At 41.5% G+C, this 20,435-nt stretch overlaps 1 protein-coding gene across 1 annotated transcript in view; it reads right to left on the bottom strand.

Moving 5' to 3' along the window:
* LONP2 (lon peptidase 2, peroxisomal) overlaps positions 1 to 19,280 on the bottom strand; it is a 40,414-nt gene extending 21,134 nt beyond the window's left edge. The window contains exons 1-10 of the mRNA XM_005488844.3: positions 18,960 to 19,280; positions 17,868 to 18,102; positions 17,054 to 17,185; positions 15,611 to 15,733; positions 14,653 to 14,813; positions 14,356 to 14,450; positions 12,837 to 13,095; positions 7,216 to 7,357; positions 757 to 907; positions 63 to 189 (exon numbers count right to left, since the gene is read on the bottom strand). Of these exons, the coding sequence (XP_005488901.1) occupies positions 63 to 189; positions 757 to 907; positions 7,216 to 7,357; positions 12,837 to 13,095; positions 14,356 to 14,450; positions 14,653 to 14,813; positions 15,611 to 15,733; positions 17,054 to 17,185; positions 17,868 to 18,102; positions 18,960 to 19,192 (1,658 nt within the window). The 5' untranslated portion in view covers positions 19,193 to 19,280. The remainder of the gene's footprint in view (positions 1 to 62; positions 190 to 756; positions 908 to 7,215; positions 7,358 to 12,836; positions 13,096 to 14,355; positions 14,451 to 14,652; positions 14,814 to 15,610; positions 15,734 to 17,053; positions 17,186 to 17,867; positions 18,103 to 18,959) is intronic.
* Positions 19,281 to 20,435: the final 1,155 nt, after the last annotated feature.

Genomic DNA, 20,435 nt, shown 5'->3' with positions numbered 1-20,435 from the left:
ACCACTTCATAAACTGATTTATAAAAGAAGGTATTTACACGGAAAGCAATGAACAGATTTACCTGGTAATTATGCCCAAAGTGGTTACTTGGGGAATCTGTATTTGCTGTGGAGTCAGACCATGTAGTTCAAGCTGTTTAGGAATTAAGTGTCTATGTGCAATTTCAATTTTTTCTTCTTGTGTGTATCCTTAAAAAAAAAAAAAAAAAAGGCATTTATTTACTGATGATCTTTTTGCTTACATACTACAATTTAATCAAATCTCTTATCTTTTACAAATCTTTTACAATGATTGAATTTAAGAAAAAACCTCCCCCAGCTATAATTTACAAGGCTGTTGGTATGATCCTTTGTGGCTATTCATAACTTCATGCAAACATGAAGAGAATTTTAGTTTTTCAAAGATGTTTTTCTTCATTGGAATCTTAAAAAGATGCATCAGCCAAGTGACCATTAGAATACAAACTAATCAGTGAAGGAAAATATCATTACAGAATGTATCCATGTATCACCACAGACCGGAACTGAATTTTCCTGAGTGCTAAATGCTTTAAAATCATTTTCTTGAGTGCTAATGCAATGGTAAATAGTATTCTTGTGACAGAGGACACAGCAGAGGCCTTTTAATGACCCCAGCCATGCACTCCAGATTCCTGGCAGGCTTTCCTTAAGGAGCTGCCTTTCATTTCATCAAGAACACCCCAAACTTGTTTAAGGACCTGCAGCAAGCACGCAGTGAAGGCACTGCAGTGTTACCTGGCACCTGGATAACCTCCATTCTGTCCAGCAGGGCAGGTGGGATTGTGGCTGTGGTGTTGGCTGTGGCTATGAAAAGCACTTGGGACAGGTCAAAGGCTACATTTAGGTAGTGATCAGTGAAGCTGTGATTTTGTTCTGGATCCAAGACCTTAACAAGAGTGAACACAAAAAAGTCACACAAATGTTCAATCAGAAGTAAATAAAATATGCACATTTTTATTATATTCCATTTGGATCTGTCCCATCTGACTTTAGAGTCATGAAATACATTATGGATATCACTAAACTGTGACTACATGTCACATCACAGGTACAGTTCAAAAAGCCACTTCCCCTGAGTGTGGCTGCCCTGTTCTAGAGGTGCTGCAGCGTTTCCCCAGCCATCAAGCACCTCCCTCAAGCTGCATCTCCATGACCCTTCACCCGTGGTAGAATGGCCCTTCAAGGACTCACAGAACCTGGGAAAAGCAGCCCACATGTCCCATGGGACAAGGAGAATTCTCCAAGTAATCCCTGACTCCTGCCCTCACCTGCTGCTGGCAGCTCTTACTCTAAGCTTACCTCTTACTCCTACACCAGCTTGTGAGATCTCCCTTGTGAGACCGAGGGAGGGAACACAATCCCAGCCTCAGCTGCTGGCACAAAATCACCTGCCCCACCCCTTCTGCTTTGTCCAGGTTCATTACTAAAGGAGCAGTACAAGTTCTTACTGCCCACAACATCCCAGGCAAGCTCTGACCCTTGGTGAGCCCTGGCCTTCACAACACAACAATTTTTCTTTTTGTTCCAAAACAACTGAGACAAAACTGAACAAGCACTGCAGACCAAAAACACAGTCTGACCAAGCTCAAAAATTACTGATTACAAGTAGAGCCTCAATAACTGCGTTGTCTTCCTATTGGTTTTAGTAGAACTTATGTGTGCTAATGCAACACTTGCCTAAATTTAAGATTAGGTGATAAATATTCAATCCAGATGTGGAACACAAGGGTATTAAGATGCTGTCTTGTAGATTTTTGAACAGTGCCACAAATAGGAAGTTCATTGTACACAGCAATGTACTCCTGGCTCCTGTATCACCTGAGAACCACCTTTGCCTCACACCCCCTTGAAGTGCAGCCACACTTTTCCTTCCCACATGATGAATGGTCAATGCTACACCCACACAAAGAATTCTCATGTCACAAATAATGGGACCCATGCATCTCCTGAGAAACAGCACTCCACTGTCAAAATAACTTCTCTGCCTACACCCAAATGAATGCACACAACCTGAATTATAGCCAAGAACAGTGGTGATAATTAAAAAACAACAACTGAATTTGGGGACTTTGATAGTTATAAAATAAACAATTCTGAATTTTCATTACTCTTCAATTCTCGTCAGGCTTTGAAAAATGAAAAATCTTTTCAAAAAATTAATGATCAGAACAAACTGAAAAAAGAAAAAAAAATTCTTCTATTGCAGAATACCAGAATCACAGCTGACTTTTCTAAAAACCAGAATATACCTGGATTTTATTTTGAAGAGCTGCACAGATTTAAGATTATTTCATTTAATAGTGAAATCTTAAAACCTACTGAAGCATATGCTCCAATTCTGAACCTAGGGCTGAACTCAGTGAATGCCACTGTGCACTGGCTCTAAGCTATTCAGAAGCTTTTCTTACCCTCTTCAGCAACAAGTTGCTGTCGTTTACACTCCCTTCTTTACAAACAAAGGCAAAGGCCTTGAAGAATCCTGACAAGCCAAGTCCACTGATACATAATTCAGAGCCAGCCCAGCCCTGAACCACAGGGAGACACAACAGGCAGGGAATGCAAGCACAGCAGCTTCAAAACAAGCAGGTCTATATCAAATATTAGCTTCCCACACAAAGTCTACTCTTGCAAATTTTTCTAAACTGTTTTAAATAGCTAATCCTAATTCAACTTACTTCTTTTTTTTAATACTAATATCTCCACAGAATTCTAGTCTATCTGCTGAAGTGTTTGCAGTTCCAAAGCTGCTGAAAAACAATGTATTCTAACGGACTAAATTGGCATTTTGACACATTTATTTACATGCATGTTTCTCTCTCCTTCTAGTCTGCAACTAGAAATCCTTATGAACCTGCTAAGTGCCAAGCTGGTGATAAGAATGGTATTTATGAAGATATATAAAATATTGATGCAAAAAATACTATCCAATAAAGATAATGGAAACGGTAATCCAAACCAACTCGGATTATATCTAAAAATGTGAATTATCTGAGAGAGTGAATTATTTTACAAGGGCTGGAGATCCTCTGGACTCATAATTCCTTGTCATGGTAACTGTTTTTTAGAATAAGATACAAAGCAATGTCCTGCCTCTGTATTTCAAACAGACTTTCCAAAGCAAATAGAACTGTTCTTCAGTTAGGTATCTGTGCTGAAGTTCAAGCTCAAAAATTTTCCAAGATACTCAACTAATACAGAAATATGAAGCACAAAAAGAACATTCAGTGCACAAAATATCTTGGCTAATTTATGACAGATAGCTCACATGCATACAAAGGCTTCTCTGTAACAGCCTTTTATTACCACAAAATCCAGAATAAATTCCATGAACATTTAATTGCCTGGCTATGCTCCTGGTCTAATTTCCCTGCATACAAATAGTCACTATCAGGCACTTGGATCCATTTCTGTTTTCTTCTGGTTTTAACAGAGGTCATCTAAATTTAGACTAAAATATTCCTTTGTTAATGAACAGTAACTGAAAATGAAGACATTCTGTCTTGCTGAAGCAACAGCTCTGCAGAAGCAATAGCACTAAGCAAATATGCAGCAATTAGAAAGCACCAAGCTTTGCTCCCAAGCTCACAGGGATGGCAATTTTCTTCCTGAATATGCCTGTTGTGGACAGCAGGAATTTAACACCCCTACACATTAAGGAATAAAGGATGTGCCTTTCACACTTAATGGTGGCACTGAGCAGCCAGGCAGCAGCTTGGTGACCACTTGTGGGATCTCAGCACCTCAGGACTGAGGTGTCACCGAGACCACCCTTGGGGGGCTCGGGAGTCCTGGAATGTTGCCAGAAGTGTCTGGTGGCTGGACTTTGATCCTACACAGGAGACGACACCTGTATGAGGATAGGAGGGTTTCATCGGGGTGAATGGTGAAGGGATTAGTTAATTAGAGGGTGAGACACAGGGTTTAGGATTTATGTACAGGGGGGTTTAGAGAAGTAAGATGGAGGAATTGGGGCGTGTCCTGTCCTCCTTCTTCTTCTTCTTCTCCTCCATCTTCTGTGGTGATGGTGGCACTTTGGGATTGGTCATTACTGAAAGTGCACCAGACAATAAGAATAAAAGGTATTGGGGAAAAATGATAAATATTGTACACATAACTATGGGTATAAAGATAGGTGGCTGTCCGGAGGGCAGGACAGTGTGCTCATGGCTGGCTGCTGAGCAGAGCTCTGTCGGGCCGAAAGAAAATCTTTTAGATAAACAATTAATAAACACCGAGACCGAAAGAAGAACTGAAGCCTCTTCTCGTCCTTCGATACGCGGCTGCCCCAAGGCCACCCCGGGCCTTTCCAGGCCCCTCAAACAGCCGAAAACCGGACACCCACTGACTGCTGTTTGCTCTCCAGCACAACCCCACCTCTGCTCCCTCCAGATGGACCTTCCAACCACACAAACCACGAGAGGCAGAAGAAAATGAAGCTGTTATGTCCAGCCATGAGACATCTGCCCATCAGAAGAGGTAAAGCACCTGCCTGGGGATGTTTAGCCAGCAGTAGGGAGATACAAAGATCTCACAGGGGAGCAGCCCAGCCATGGTTAATAGAGCAATTACCTCTCCAGATGCAACTAATGGGCAATTAGCAGGGCTGGCATAAACCCTGCAGCCCAGGCAGGCTGTGGGAAGTGAACCTTGTGAAGTTTAGCTGCAAAAATCCATGACAGGAGCAGAGCTGAATATCCCTGAGAAAATGGTTTTAAAAGATGGAAAACAGAAACATCTCAAAGCAGCAACGAAGTACCAGAATTCCAACACAACCAATTAAACAGGTATTAATTAAATTTGTTTGCCTTCAAAAATGACACAAGAGAAAACCACAATTGTTCTCTACTGAAGGGCAGGGAATGGAAAAAAAACCCAACACCCAGCAAAGGTTGAATAAAATTACCAATATTAATATACAGATCTAGATTCATGATTGGAACACTCTTTCCAAGAAATCGCAAATCATTGTGTCTGCATAGCAAACAACAGCCAGCTAAATAGAAAAATTTGATTTTCAGGTATTTTTATCCATTCTTTGACTAGAATTAGGACAGCTTAGTTCAAGTATCTAAAAGACAAATGACAGGAGAGGTATCAGCAAACTCAGAAACAGAAAGCATTACACTTTCAGCAAAGTGTAAATAAAATCCCTCAGAGGAACAGCACAAGGAACAATGTATTTATTACACTTTTCTGCTTGTTTTCTTTGCACTTTGAGGCCCTTCATGCACCCTAAAAAAGTGAACTACACTCTTGGTAAATGCACAGGTAAAGGACCATAACTGTCATTTTTAAAAGCTAAAGAAGTGAAGCCACGCTATTTTCTAGCACATTTAAATTACTACTAGTTCATGTTAACATGCAAAGATCAAAACAGAGCTCTCAAACCACAGCCTGTTCATACACTGATTTTCAAAGAACTCCTTGGCCTTGTCAAAACAGTAATTTTCCACTATCTAGCAGGAAGAAAATAATGACGTTTGTAGGAAGTCAATTGACACTTCATTTGCAGAATGTCATACAGCATCCAGATGAGCTCATGACACCTTAATTTTAGCAGCATTTTTCATATTTAAATCACTGCATTAAGCACTGTCAGTCAAGAGAGTCGTTAGAATGACTCTGTAGGCAAATACTATCAGAACCACTTTCACCCCCACCTACTAAAGCTACCACACCTCAGGGCTGACAAGTGAGATGCTGCTGGGATTATGCCCCAAGTCACTTCTGTCACTTCAGGCTAGCTCAGATAACGTGGGTATTCTTTACTAATGCCTCTCCTTTTGACTGAAGCAGGTACAGACCATGCCAGAAGCAGGGCAGCTGCAACAGGGGGAACATGGCAGCCCCTGGGGCAGAGAGAACACAGAGAAGGCAGAGTGTAAAACTAAGCAGTACAAGGAATCTCTAAGCATGCACAATACCAAAACCATCACTGTGCATCAGGGCTGCATCTGCCCTGGCAGCCTCAACAATCCAGCCCGGCCCAGCCCCTCTGTGCCAGCACCTCCCTCATTCTCTCCTCTGCCATCCCTGCTGGCACAGGAAGATGGACACAGCCTTCCTCTGCCCAGGGAAGGGCAATGCTTTGTCTCTTCCCCACACCTGAGGACATGCTCCTTCCTCTCTCCTGCAAACTGCCAGAACAGAAGCACTGAATGTGCACCAATCAGTGGAAAAAGAAATTGCAATGGGCTATCACATCAAACTCCAGAAAATGGAAACTGGGATGAAGGTTCTGACAACTCCTAACTGCTGTCTGCTACATGATGCATGAAGCTTGCAAGGCACAGGTCTCAATTTATCTTCCTCATGATCACTCCAGTTTTGGCCTCCTGAAAGCCCAACTAACCTAATTAATAATATCTCAACACTTGATGAGATTTACAAAATATTCCAACAGTATCTCATTCACCAAAGTCTTCAATTGAATCTCCAGAATGTTGTGTCTTTAAGCAATCAACTTTGACAACTCTAAGACTTTTGTGATAAAATAATTGTAATATCTGTTTCAAAATTAGAGGAATTCATATGTGACTGCCAGAAGTTCAGAAAAAATGCACTCATGGAAAACCTGACTCTCATGGAAAGCTAACACTCATCACACCATAATCAGTCAAGGAGTGGGAATCTGTGACTTACATGAAAAATCCAAGTTCAGAAAGTTAATTGCAACACTAATTAAAGAAATGCTCCTAAAAGAACATGCCTCTAGTCCATATTATGCACTGGGTAAACTGCTTAGCTCAAATATAAGCTGGTACCATCAAAAGCTTCGAAAATATATTAAAGGTGTTCCAAGAAAGAAAGGGAAAACTTGAAGAAGCCTAGTCTAGGTCCTCTACAGGTCTTTCTTAGCTAACAATATAGATTATTAAAAATCAATGTCTTGAAGTCCCCCAAATAAGTGATGTTCAGGGCTTGAACACTATTTAAATACAGAAACCACCCCAAAATCTATCCTTGTGTCCAAGCACAGCTCACTGAGACTTCTGTGTTACTCAGTCACTGTGTAACAGCATCTGCACTGTGCCCAAGGCACTGACAGGAACCCCCCCATGTCAGAACTCAGCAGCTGATATTGGAATAACAGAGCTGCACCCTCAGACCTTTTTTTGTCCAGTCAATCCTGTGAGTCCAGTTTAATTCTTTTAAAATCAAACGAAACCATGCTTGCAGTTTAACACCTCTTACCTCAAGCAAGGCTGCTGCAGGATCCCCCTGCAAGCTCTTTGCCAGCTTATCCACCTCATCCAAGAGGAAAACAGGATTGTTCACCCCCACAGTCTTCAGCCCATTGATGATCCTGCCAGGCATGCTGCCCACGTAGGTGCGCCTGGAAAGGGGATGGGGAACAGGAGCAGCAACATCAGAGAGAGCACAAATAAAACTCCAGGCAAAACACAAGAACAAGGAGCACTTCAACAATTCTTGCTTTTTCTGCAAAAATTTGCAGAATACTTGATAAAAACATGGGATATACAACAGTGCTATACAAGCAATTGTAACAGCAGATGAAAATTTGAGTTCCATGGTGAACGAGCTGGTTTGCAAAGATAATAATTTGCATTAAAGTGTATCCAATCTTTATAGCTTGTGGACATCTTAACATGTTCCAGGACCAGCATCACTGTACTGTAAGAACAAGCAGAGGCAGATTTGGGAACCTCATTAATAAAAACATTTTCATAATTACAACGCTGGGATTTTGTTATCACAACAGAGTTCACACAGCATGTTACAAAAGAGAGCAAAATTCCAATTATGCTGAACTGTCAATGTCCCCTTGACAGCATGGTTTAATAAACACCCACCAAAAAGAACAGTATTTAATGTCATTTCAATATGAAATGAAAAGGTGAACGCTGCAATGGAACAAAAAATGACGAGTTTGAATTTATTTAGCAAATCAGTAACATTTTTTTTCCATAACACACAGAGCACAACTCCATTTTACAGATGTATGTAACCCCTGTTTGCTGCATTTATACACTCATTTCTGCCTGTGCCATAACTACTCAAAGCACTATAATTAAGAGTATGTAATTCTGAGAAGAAAGAGATACACTGAGTGCTGAGTTACAGATCTGGCTCATGACCCTCCCAAAGCACACAAGCACAACAGGCCTGCTTTGCCATACGATCTGGTTCACTACTGTCCAAAATAAACAGGATGACATTTACTAACATTAAACCAAAAATACCACAGGACTAATTTCAAAAAATACTAGAGATGACTTTAAATATATAAAAACCCCCAAAACCCAACAAAAACAGAACCCAGACCACACAGCAATGGTGTCAGTTCCATGTAATATTTAACCACTGAGGAAACAAATTGCAGTAAATAACATTTAATTTTAATTTAATTCTAGATCTGACAAAAAATAAAAGATCTTCTAAACAGCCAGCAATGCAGGAGAAATTCAGTTTGCCTGTTACCCCTTGCTGAGGCAGCTGCTAGACTGAAGCAGCCAGCAGGCAAGAGTTGCTCCCCTCAGTGCTTCTGTGCAGTGTCAGTGTGCAGCAGGGAGGGATTCTCTCAGGAGGCTGAGCTGTGGAATGTTCATTACAGATCAGCACTCTGCATGGGGAGCTCTCACACAGCCTCCTCCTCCTCCTCCTGCACACCCACAGCCCTGCCAGGACAGGGAGAGCATCCCACAGAGTGCATTCAGAAAATGAGGAGACTCAGTCACAGCTGCAGTTCACAGGAGTGAATCACTTACCAGTGTAAATAAATGTGTCACTGTAGCAGTTTGGGAATTCCTTTGGTTTTGGGGGGATTTGGGTTCTTTTCCTTTTGTGGTGTTGGGTTTTGTTTGGTGGTGGTAGTTTTGTTCTCCTCTGGGTTGTTTTTACCACAAGATACTCCCTGCAGAATATTCTCCTTGAGAATAATTTTATATGCTTCAGAGACAATGCAGCCCAACTGTTTCAGTATTTTGCTTATGGTAGTAATAGGGTAACATAATTAGGTAAACATCAAACATTCTTTGTTCTTGCTTGCTAAATTATTCTCAAGTGCATGCTTTAAAACATTACACTTTTTTAATGCATGTTTGTGTTTCTAGATACACAGTTTTACTTGGTCCTTTGAATCCCATAAAGACTTGAGCTATCCATGTTCCATTGAGTTTTATGAAAGAGGCTGGTTTATAAACTCAATGAAGGCAAAGAGATGCAATAGTCTAAATCTGTAGTACCCCTTCATTTACTAGACATGGACCAATACCTATTTTATTATACTAATAATCAAATGCTTGAGCTCTCCAAAGTTATTAGGGGAACACATCTCAACAAAAGAATCCTTGGTAAGGCAGGCCCTGCAGGTATTTACATATAGAACCAGCCAGAATATATTACAATTACAAGCAGATATGGTCATTTATCTGTCTGGCTGTTAACCTTTGCCTTGTAAGATGTGAAACTAAATGCTAATGTTTAGGAACACTATCACTGAATGTGATGCTGATTTCATTATTTTTGCTAGGGGTGAAAGGAGGTTAAACAATATCCTACATTGCTTTGCTCATTTTTTGATGCAGTTTCTTTCCCTGCATTAAACTCAGAGGACAGTCAGGTTTGCCCACTCAAAACAGGAAGCACAGAGCAGGTTTCCTACTTAACTCACTTGTGTAGCAACACTTAAAAAACCCAACCCCTTCAGAGCTCCAGGCAGAGGTTTGCAACTTAGTATCTTTTATATACAGTGAAAAAGTGCCTTTAAACAAAACACTAGAGTGGTATAGTATGTCATCAGGCACTGTGTATTATCCTAGAAAATGTAAAAAACCAGGTGGGAAATCCAACCTTCTTGGTTCTCCCAAAGTAAACTAGGAAAGCCTAGGAAATAGAACCCTTAAAGCAGTGGTAGATTTATAGAAAGAAAGAAACAAGACTCACTTTCTTCATAGTGATCTCAAGACAAGTAGTTTTAAATAATTTTTAACTGCAGGGCCTTCCACAAGGTCACAACCTTTTTGGGTTTTTTTTGGAGTTTTTTTTGTGCAAGGCCAGAGATTGCATGCACTCAAGGGTTTTACAAATCTGTCTCTGCTTTGTACTTGTCTACCAAAGCCCATCCCTCTGCTGGGTGAAGCTGTTTGAAGTTTGTTTCTCTGTGGTGCAAGAAGGGCTGTGAGGGAAGGTCTGCCAGCACAGCTGTCCTGGTGAGGGATCCACCTCTGCTCAAAGAGCTGCACCTGAACAAGGCTTCAGCAAAGGCCAGAAGTGAACTGTGCAAGCTTCTGAAACTGCAAAGCAGGGGTAATGCAGGAAGGAGTGCTTCACATGAAGGTGAGAAACTTCACACTTACCTCACCAGCACCACTTTAAATAAATGGCACAATTACATCTTTCCTTTTCAGCAATAGAAAAAACACACAACAGAGAAGACCATACATTTCCTGTGTGATACAAAGTATCAATACCCAGGAGATTTTAAAAGCAATGAGCTTCTTGGAAGAAAGTTCTATGTCATTCTTCAGAGGAGAGTGGTTTGTGGGGTGTTTTTCTTTTTTCTTTGTCTTTTTTAATACCAGTAAATGACAAATGTAAACCAACATACTTTAACACATGGTATAGATGAGGGGTAAATGCAGACAACAGCTGAAAGATGCCTGATCAAGGAGTTCTGGTTTGGTACCAAGAGGATGATTTCATTTTGGGAATGCAGAGCAATGCCTGCATTCTTCACTCAGTCAGTGCAGGATTCCCAAGCTGGATCCCACAGGATCCCCAGTGAAATGGCCAGACCTGGGCAGCTCCAAGTGCCACATTTATACACCAGGTGGGACAGCACAGTTACTGGCACAGCACAGCCCAGCCTGGTCTGCTCCATCTCTCATCTGCACCTTTCCCCAGAGTGAACAAGTGAAAGCTATTTCAGGCACTGTTTGCTTGCAAGTCAAGCTGCAGCAGTTCCTTTTGAATGTTCCAGTACATTTGGTACATTTTTCTACATGTTCAGTACATCAGTAGGCACACACAGTCCTGTTCTCCTGCAATGTTAATGGAATCCTTAACTTAAGCCCCAAAGCCTAATAAAGAGCTTATAGGAGAAAAAAATCTAGGTCTTTAAGGTGTAATATTAGAAAATCAGCCTGCTCAACAGTGAAACTCAGAAAGCAACAGTCTGTGTCTGCTGCACTTCCAGACACCTCCCTGTGACTGCCACCAGACTGCCAACGTGGATTCACCTACTGGAGTAACCTGAAGGATTTATTCACACAAAAGGACACTACAGAGCTCTACAGAAAAGCTGTAGTTCTAATCTGATTAAATCTTACTCTGAGAAAGAGGAAAACTAACCAAAGGAGAATTTAAAATCCAGTATGCAACAGGTGGGTTTGATTTTAGCTACAAAAACTGGAAAAAGCAGTTGGCTATAAAGGACTCCTGGTACCAACTGCTCTGAAGTTCATCTTTAAACCATACAATTGCTTGTTGAACAGTAACCACACAATATTCTTGCTAATTCTACATTACATTTTCCTTTGCTGGTGAAAAATAAAATCTCTTAGCAAATATTTCCCATTGGCTAATTTTATACACTTTTTAATATGAAATTTATAAGTTAGCCTCTAACATGAATTAATAACTTAATCGTGCCCTCAAAAATGTGTGACAGCCACAAACACCTGAATTAAAAAGCTTTTCAGAGGCTCTCTCATATGACTCTCCCTGTCTTTACTCTTTATGAGCTCTAAGCACAACATAGGAAATTTGACTTTTGTTTATAATGTCAAGCTCAAGATGGGGCTTCCCTGTTACAAAGGACTGAGTCCTGCTCTGCTCTGGAAAAGTTACTTTCCATAATGCTGAGTATTCCACAGCCTCTAGTGGCTTCACTTCGAATAGCACATGTTGTTGAGTCACACTTTAAGTTGTTTTTAGGACATTCTATTTTAGGTGTACCCTACTGAGAGTAGCTGCATAGCCACTGAGCAAAATTGACTGTTAGACAGTATCAAAAAAATAAGTGAAAGCTTTTAATTCACAGTATTCACCTACTGCTGTAAGGAGAAATTTTATTAAATAGCATGACTTAAAGAAAACATGACTAAAATTCATTATTCCAGATTTTCTACACTGAATGCAATAAGCATAAAATATGTGTAATGGAAACAAAAATGCTGCAGTGATGTCTGGCAGTTACTTGTCTCTACTACCCATTCATTATGCCTCCAGGTGCAAGGATGGAGGAATGGACTAATACAAATTTAAAATACTAAATAGTAGATACATAAAGAGCCCTACATCAAAAACAGTCCTAAGGAATGTCATCCAAAAACTCTCCTTTGAAACCTGCCAGCTTAGGTGTTCTTGTATAAATGTCCTTTTGAAACAGGGAAACAGTGCACAAACAAGTCCATTGCTATCCTCTAGCAACTTTCATGTATCACTCCAAGTTTCCTCTTGTCTTTTAGCACCAAACATGGTTATGAAGGAATGCATTGCTACCACAGGTTATATTGGATAAATAAATCTTTACATCTCTCTTAAAAAGCAAAAAAATCAAGTTTGCATTAAACCTCCTACAGAATTTTACTTCAAAGTGTTAAAATAACTGGAGATTAAATCCATTCCCTATGAAAATAGAATAGAGGAAAGAATAAAGGCTGTACAACAGCACTAAACATCCATTCCCATTGAAATTCTCTCCTAAGTAACACCACTGAATAGCAAGGAAAATCAATAAATACCTACCATTGTTTCATAGAAGCAAAAATTCTCTGTATTGGTTGAACAGTGAAAACAATCAATACATTCTGCAAAGAAAAACTGCAATTAGGCAAAGAAGAAATAATTACCTGTGGCCTCGAATATCAGACTGATCACAGACTCCTCCTAAAGCAATCCTGTGGAATTCTCGACCCAGAGTCTTTGCAATGGATCTTCCAACACTGGTTTTACCAACTCCTGGGGGCCCCACAAAACAAAGGATGGGTCCCTTGAGGTTGTTTTTAAGCTGTCGCACAGCCAAGTACTCCAACACTCTCTTCTTCAGTTTCTCCATGGCGTAGTGGTCGTTGTCCAGCACGATGCGAGCGGCGCGGATCTCCAGGCGGTCTGGATGGACAGCACAGGGATCAGCACACCTGCCCTGCAAATGGGGACAACTGACCCCACAGAGGAACAGATCCCCTCAGCAGGGCAGCCCCCCAGCTCACACACAGTGCTTCTCTAAAACAAGGTACTAAAGTTTGCTTTAATCTCCTTTTTAGCTAGACAGATTACAGTACTGACAATGACACAGTACTGATAATTATTTTAGCTTTGGATGTCATTATCATGACTTTCTATTTCTGTATTCATGTGTGTTTTTATTCACTGTTGCTACAGAGTTCAAAGTAGCAATCACCTGGGTCACACTCACAAACTTTGCTGTAAGTAAAAACACCAAACTTCACATGACACAGCATAATTTTAAAAGATCAAAGAGCAACTTCCACCAAAAAACATTCTGCTAGGACATGGCTGTCAACAACATTTTACTCATTTGGGGATTCTTTGAATAATACTGCAAAGTAAATGTAGGCAGATCTTTTTACAATTTCATGATTAAAGAAAATATTTACAAGATTTGTAAAAAGCCAGGGCTCTATTCCAAACCAGCAACAATTCATCACTACAAGTACCACCAGAAGGGTAGAGATGGACATGCAGATGTGCTAAGTCCACCTTGTGCAAAGTAATTTTGCCCATTTAACCTACTTGTGCTGGTCAGATGTCTGTTGGTCATGTTTGGTTTCCTACTCTTCCCTCACTCTACATTTTTGCACTCTGTATCTGTATTAACAGTATCACCCTCTACTCACAACTCCAAAAATTATGGTATGAAGCAGACACTGTTTTTTACTACTCCCCAACCTGTAATTATTAAAATTAACTACAGTTGTGCTTTTTTATCCTTGGGTTTCTTACCACACTTGCTTAAGATAAACCAGAATCTTCTTCAGAAAGACCGATGTTACAGAAATTCCCAAAGGGGCTTTTTGTCTGACGTACAAAAAATAATTAGATGCTCATTTCTTTGATGCATACTGGCACAATTTGTAATTAGTAACACCTTCATTTTTTAATCAAACTATTCTTAACACTTTTTAAATCAACATTCTTAGATACACAACTGAGCTAAACAGGCTATTCATTCTAGAGCTACACAGGCTATTGAGTGAGACCTCTTAAAACTGAAGTCTAATGATTTACCTGGCTTACAGTAACTTATCAACAGTGTTTTTACAAGACTGAACTAATTCAGTGTTTACATGATAGTTACTTGTTCTAAAGCGTTTGTACACAAGAATCACCACTAAGAGAAGGGTTTACCTTTTGTACTCTTGTTCCATGGCAATTCTACCATCAGTTCCAAGTAATTTCTTGTCAAAGCATATTCTGGCATTGACTGAGGCATCTTCTTTAGTCTGGAAATGTAAGTACAGAATTCAAAAGGCCAACCAGAAATTAAATGCAAAGGAAGCCTCTACTGCACTGCAAGGCAGTGACTGCTGCCTGAGGTTTAAAATCATTCCAAGAACACAACCAACACAAACATATATCAAACAGGAAAAGGATTACAAGATTTGTTCTAAATTTTAAAGACACCACCATTTAAAAGCCTCCTACCTTTTGATTTCTTTAAGACAAACTTTAAGAGCTTGTTCTGACATACTGGATGTTCTAATCTTTTTTTCTAGCATGACAACATCATCATGATCTTCTTCTTCCTCCTCATCTTCTGTAATGCTTCCATGACTGATTCTTCTATTAGGACGAATAGCTACAACCTGTGCAATGGAAACAGAGCCACAGAATTGCACCAGTCTTGGGTTTTAAACAAGCTGTGGACTTTGGCTCTGAACGAAAATCATGGCAAAAACAGATAAGGTGCACAGAAGAATTCAGAAATCCAGAAAGTTTTAACTCCAGAAATTAACTTCAAAAAGTGTTATTGGTGCTACTTTAAAAAGTTACAGTTCTTTATAAATTTTCTAAGTAAGTTTATTGTACAGCCTAAACTCTCAAACAGCACAAAACAAGAACAAAACTGAAAGGAGCTATTTGTGATATTTCAAGCACTGCAGCCCATCACATTAAGCAGAAAAATGGGTAAATCTCTCTTATCTTTTTTCATTTCTCAACAACTTTCCAGTTACTAAACTATTTAAGTGCAGTTAGATGCAGTAAAAGTGAACAAGCTCCATTTTACAACACCCATTCTTTATCTGCAGTTCAAAAGCTGCCACTCATCTGCAATGTCCTCAGTGAACAATACACCTTTCAGTGCACAGGCCAGCACTCACTGGCTGCATACCATGCACATGAACTGAGGAATCTGAGCATTCACTTCATGTCAAAAAATGGTCAGATTAAAATCAAAATTAAATTTAAAAAACATTAAAGTAAAGCCTAGGCAGTTTTAAACAAATATTTTGTATTTTGTGTACCTACACAGCCAAAGCTGCCAGCTATGGCTACACATTAAAAACACACAGATTAAAATCATGCATTCATTAGCCTGTTTAAAAGTGCATCTTAGTACTTATTTAGAACGTTTAAGTATCCCACATTTAAAGCTCCATACCCTTTTATCATCATCCTGCTTGGACTTTCTTGTTTTCTGAAGCAGCTTCAGGCCTTCAATCTGTCTAACCAGCAATGGTATGGTCATCTTGAACCGCTCTTCCAGCCTAACAGCATCTAAAATCTGAGAGCAGGGAGTTGTAAGCAGCCAACAAGTTCACAGTGATGGATCCTCACTCTGGGGGAAGGGAACATGGAGGTGCTGCTGCTGTCTTTTGGCCAGAGGGACAGAAAAGATGGATGGAGGAAAACAGGCAGCAAGAAAAGCAAGGAGAATATAGTACACAAATCTAGCCCTCAAGGGTATGGATGCCTGAACTACAAAGCACTTCAAACTAGAGAAAATTCTCTTACCCTGCCTAGTTTTAAAACATCTTAATATTTCAGTTGCATTTTCTGTGGCAAACATCTATCAATGTTCTATTTTTCAATTACTGGCCCTCAGCAAAGAGACGGCCCTGTTAAAAAAGTTACAGCATCATCTCCTTGGCTAACCCAGGGGAAAAAAATCACCTTGCACCTTAAGGTTTTCATTCAGAGATTTTTTGTTTATTTTGTCTTTTTAATATTTTGTACATAATTTCATTTTCATATTAAATGAAGTTAATGTGTGGAAATGGGTAGAATTCTGCTCCTCTGTATTTCCACAGCCTCCACCAGCTGCCCTTTTCTTTAGAGCTTCTAAAAATGAAAAAGTGACACACCAATACCTAACATAGCTTCCTCCAGCAGGATATTCAGCTATAGTACACACCTTCCCTTCACATTATACTGCATTAATTTCTACTTGTGGTGCTTTGAAAAAACCTAAAACACTTTCAATTCCAGGTGCAGCATAAGCAGTTATAGAAGAAAAGGAACAACTTCCAAAACACAGCAAGCAAATACAGAAATCAGATGAATAAGCACCAAGCCATAAAGATAATTTTTCCACAGATTTATTTTGATATATGATAGAAATTTAACCACTGTCTCAGTGTTTAAAGAAATCCAGACTTCAAGATGTTTTTTAAAATATTTAAATCTAATACTAAAAGTATTTTAATTCTGAAGTTATTAGTATTAAGGTACGTATACTGATCAGTGAGCTGGGATAAATAAGCAAAGTTTCAACACAACCTGAAGAAAGATTTACTACGAGATCTTTACTACGAGAACTTCATGCTCTACTTAATTAAGTTTAATAAAGTGAACCATTTCCAAGATTTCCCAACTAGATCTATTTACCTTAGGCAAGTTCTGCCACATGAACATATAAACACTGTAAACAACACCATCAAACCATTTTGCAAGCACTCATGCTCAGCTGAAACACAAATCCCTGCTGGCATAATGTTATCACTGTACAGTCACAAGTGTAAGCAATTCCAAAATGACCTAAAAGTGAGTGACTCTAAAACACAGCACACCTAACTAGCAGTGAAAGTGCTGAAGAAGACAATACCTGCAGCTTCTCCTGGTTGGTAGTTCGGATGATGGAGGTCAGGATATCTGGCAGAGCTTCCCTGGGCAGATTGTCCAGGAGGCGCCGGAGCTTTGCCACTGCAGGCACGGACATGTCCAGCATCTCAACCAGCTACAACACACAAGGAACAACACTGATGGCTGCTGGGCTCCTTCTGGAATGATCTCAGTGCCTCTCTGACCTAAATATCATTGTGTCTTTCAGTGTGAAGCATGTCCAGGTAGTTTGCCAAAAAGCAACTGAAAGAAGTTCACCAAAAGCTCACAGATGAGGCACTAACTCAGCATAGAATGCCAAGACTTTGAGCTTTGTGCCTGTTTCAGAAGTTCAAAAGTATCATTGTTGTTTGCAGCATGTTTCTCAATACATACATCTCCTATTTGCCCCACATACCCAGATTAAAAACTTCCCCATGACTCTTTTTCAATATATTATTTAAATTCTGAATCACTATACTTCTATTGGATATATTTTCTTATATTTTTGTAAAAATTAATCAAATCTTTTACTAGACTGTATCTATAGTGTTGCTATATATGAAACACCAACTTATCATAGCATCAACACAAGCAGTTGCACAAGATTCAGCTGCAATGAGCTGGGCAGACACCCTGGAACTTGGCACAGAAACCTCAAGCTGTAACAGCAGCATTTCTTTTGTAGCAGAAATACTGAAACTCTACTAGTTGCTGAAAAATATAGGAACTGGAGAAACAGAAGGGCAGATAGAAAACAAATAAAGAGCCTAAGTATATCCACAGGTTATGTGACACGCAAGAATAAAACAAATTACCTGTACTGCATACTTGTAGAATTGCTCTGACAGCTCTCCAAGCTCCTCCTCAGATTTATGGCCATTAGTGAACTGCTCCAGTCGATCCAACTGCTGCACCTCAGCAACGGGATAGGGCTTCTCCTTCAGCAGCTGCAGGACCTGGAACCGGCACAGGCCTGTCACCAGCAACGTGTAATGGGGCTTGGGCCAGTTGCTACCAACCACCTGAACTGCCAGGGCAGCAGTGCCAATCCTAGAAACAGAGCAGATCTTGTATTATCTGTCACCTTCCACAGAACATTTTGTGTGCTCCCTATCAGAAGCAACCAAGCTGTAGTTTGCAAGACCCTGATGGGTCATAGTTCCTATTGTGAAATAAAATCAAATGATCCAATTCCCTTTGTAACACAGACTACAAAACCAAACCCTAAAACCTGAACACAAATGAGTTAAACACAAAATAAGGTACTGTAATATCAGTTACACAATTTAGAAACATATGTAAATTTTCCATAATGGATCTGCCTGTGGACAGGCACACTGACATTTCTGCTGAAGCAATATACACTGGGAAATGGGAGTGTCTGTAAATGACAGTTCTTCCCAGCCTTGAACTGAATCAATATTTTAGATCACCGGACCTATTGAAGTAGATTTACAACAGAAGTTATTTTCTTGCAACGTCTGCCTAAGTCCACTGACACGATAAAGTTCGGAGAGTAAGGGTTACATCATGTTTAGTTTCACCAGACAGAAATAAAATTGTTTTTATTTTATGTAAACTAAGCCAATAGCCGTGTTACCTATTCGGTGAAAAATCCTATGGTTAACAGCTGCGGCAGCCCTAGAGCTGCGTTCTTTCGTCTTATTTTGCTCGGCCACCTCAGCCCCTTTTCAAAGTTTCCCTCCGGCCAGCCCGTCCCCGGCACCTCGCCCGCTGGGTCGGTTGCGTGACCGGGTTACGGGGAGGGCAGAGGCGCCTCCCGGGGCCGGCGGAGCGGGGCGAACCCACGGCGGGACCCCACGGCGAGCCCCGGCCGGGGAGGCCGGGCCGGGCTCCGGGGGGCCCGCAGGCCGCGAGGGCGGCAGGAGAGCCGGCCCGAGGCGCACCTGTGCAGGTTGGGCAGGTCGTCGCAGTCGGACGTGGGGTCGCTGGTGTTGGGGATGACGCCGATGATGGTGCTCCGCAGCGAGGTGCCCTTCAGCAGCCGGCTGCGCACCAGCTGCATGTTGCGCGGCGAGTCCACGCTGGTGCGCATGGTGGAGCCGGGCAGCAGCACGCTCTCGTGCGTGAGCAGCAGCGGCAGCCGGCTGGGGATCTGGATAGCGCTGCCCGCCGCCATGGCTGCTCGCCACTCCGACCCTGCCGCCGCCCCTCAGGCCGGCCCCGCCGCCATGGCAGCCCGGCCCCTCAAGCGCCGCGGCCCCGCCCCCTACGGGCGCCGGCAGGGACCGGCTGCTCCCGCCCCGCCCGCTGCGCCCCCTGGTGGCGGCGGCCGTGCTGTCCCCGGCCCCGGCCCCGAATCGCCCCCATCGCTCCCGAATCGCCCCCATCGCTCCCGAGGCGCTCCCGCCGCTCCTACTGCCGCTCCGGGGCCTCTCGGGTCCGGTGTCCTTGCAAACAGCGAGCCGAGAAGGTCCCCTTCAGTCCCTCCGAGGCCGCTGGGCCGCCGGCAGGTGTCAGGCTGGCACTGGCAATGGCTGTGGGCTGAGCGCTCTGAGGAGTGCTAAGGGCTCCGACATTGGAGAGGGAGCTTGTGACAAATCGTTTTTTAAGTGGGACGGCTACGAGGTGAAATCCCCTTTTTTGTTGGTTTTTACACACATCTGCTCTCCTGCACCCGCGCTCCGGGTCGAAGGGCTCAGCATCCTGGCTCGGGCTGGAAGGAGCTCTGGAGATCACCCAGTCCCAGCCCCTGCCAAGGCAGGCTCGCCTGGCGCAGCTGGCACAGGAACGCCCCCGGTGGGTTTGAAGTGCCCAGGTGAAAGGGCTCCAAGCACTGAGGCCCTATGGAGAGTTCAAACAAAAATGTGAGGTTTAGAAACTTTCCTTTTTGATTTTCCCCCCGCTGGTAAATGAGGTGCAATATCAAAATTGCATAACGCAGTGAACTAGGTTAGCCAATCTCTTGTTAATCACTGCCTTGCATGACTCCTGCTGAACAAAGGTAATCCTGTACAGAGGGGAAATCACAGTAGCAGCAAACTGACAATTTGAAATGCAAAAGGATAGCTGCAGTTAAAACCTTGCTTAATCATGGGGTTTATTAAAACCTTCATCTTTTGGTTTACTGGAAAATGCACGGTAATATGGAAATACCACCAATATATTTAAATGCAAGAAGTTATTACAGCTGAGAAAAATAGCTTCTAAAGCTACTACCTCAGGTACCTTAGAAAGCAGCTGGAATTTAATGTACTATTCAACATGACATTTAGAAAACATTAATATAAAAGGGCACATAACACACGTGGAAAGTGTTTTGTGAATTTACCAATGTTAAATATAATTACTCTGTAAACATATGTTCAACACTTACAAATGTTTAAGCATCTCTAACTATATTTGTTTGGAATACAAACACA

This window comes from Zonotrichia albicollis, chromosome 13, assembly GCF_047830755.1.
Source record: "Zonotrichia albicollis isolate bZonAlb1 chromosome 13, bZonAlb1.hap1, whole genome shotgun sequence".
Lineage (NCBI taxonomy): Eukaryota > Metazoa > Chordata > Aves > Passeriformes > Passerellidae > Zonotrichia > Zonotrichia albicollis.
The sequence above is the reverse complement of the archived record's forward strand: the minus strand, read 5'-3'. Positions and strand labels throughout refer to the sequence as shown.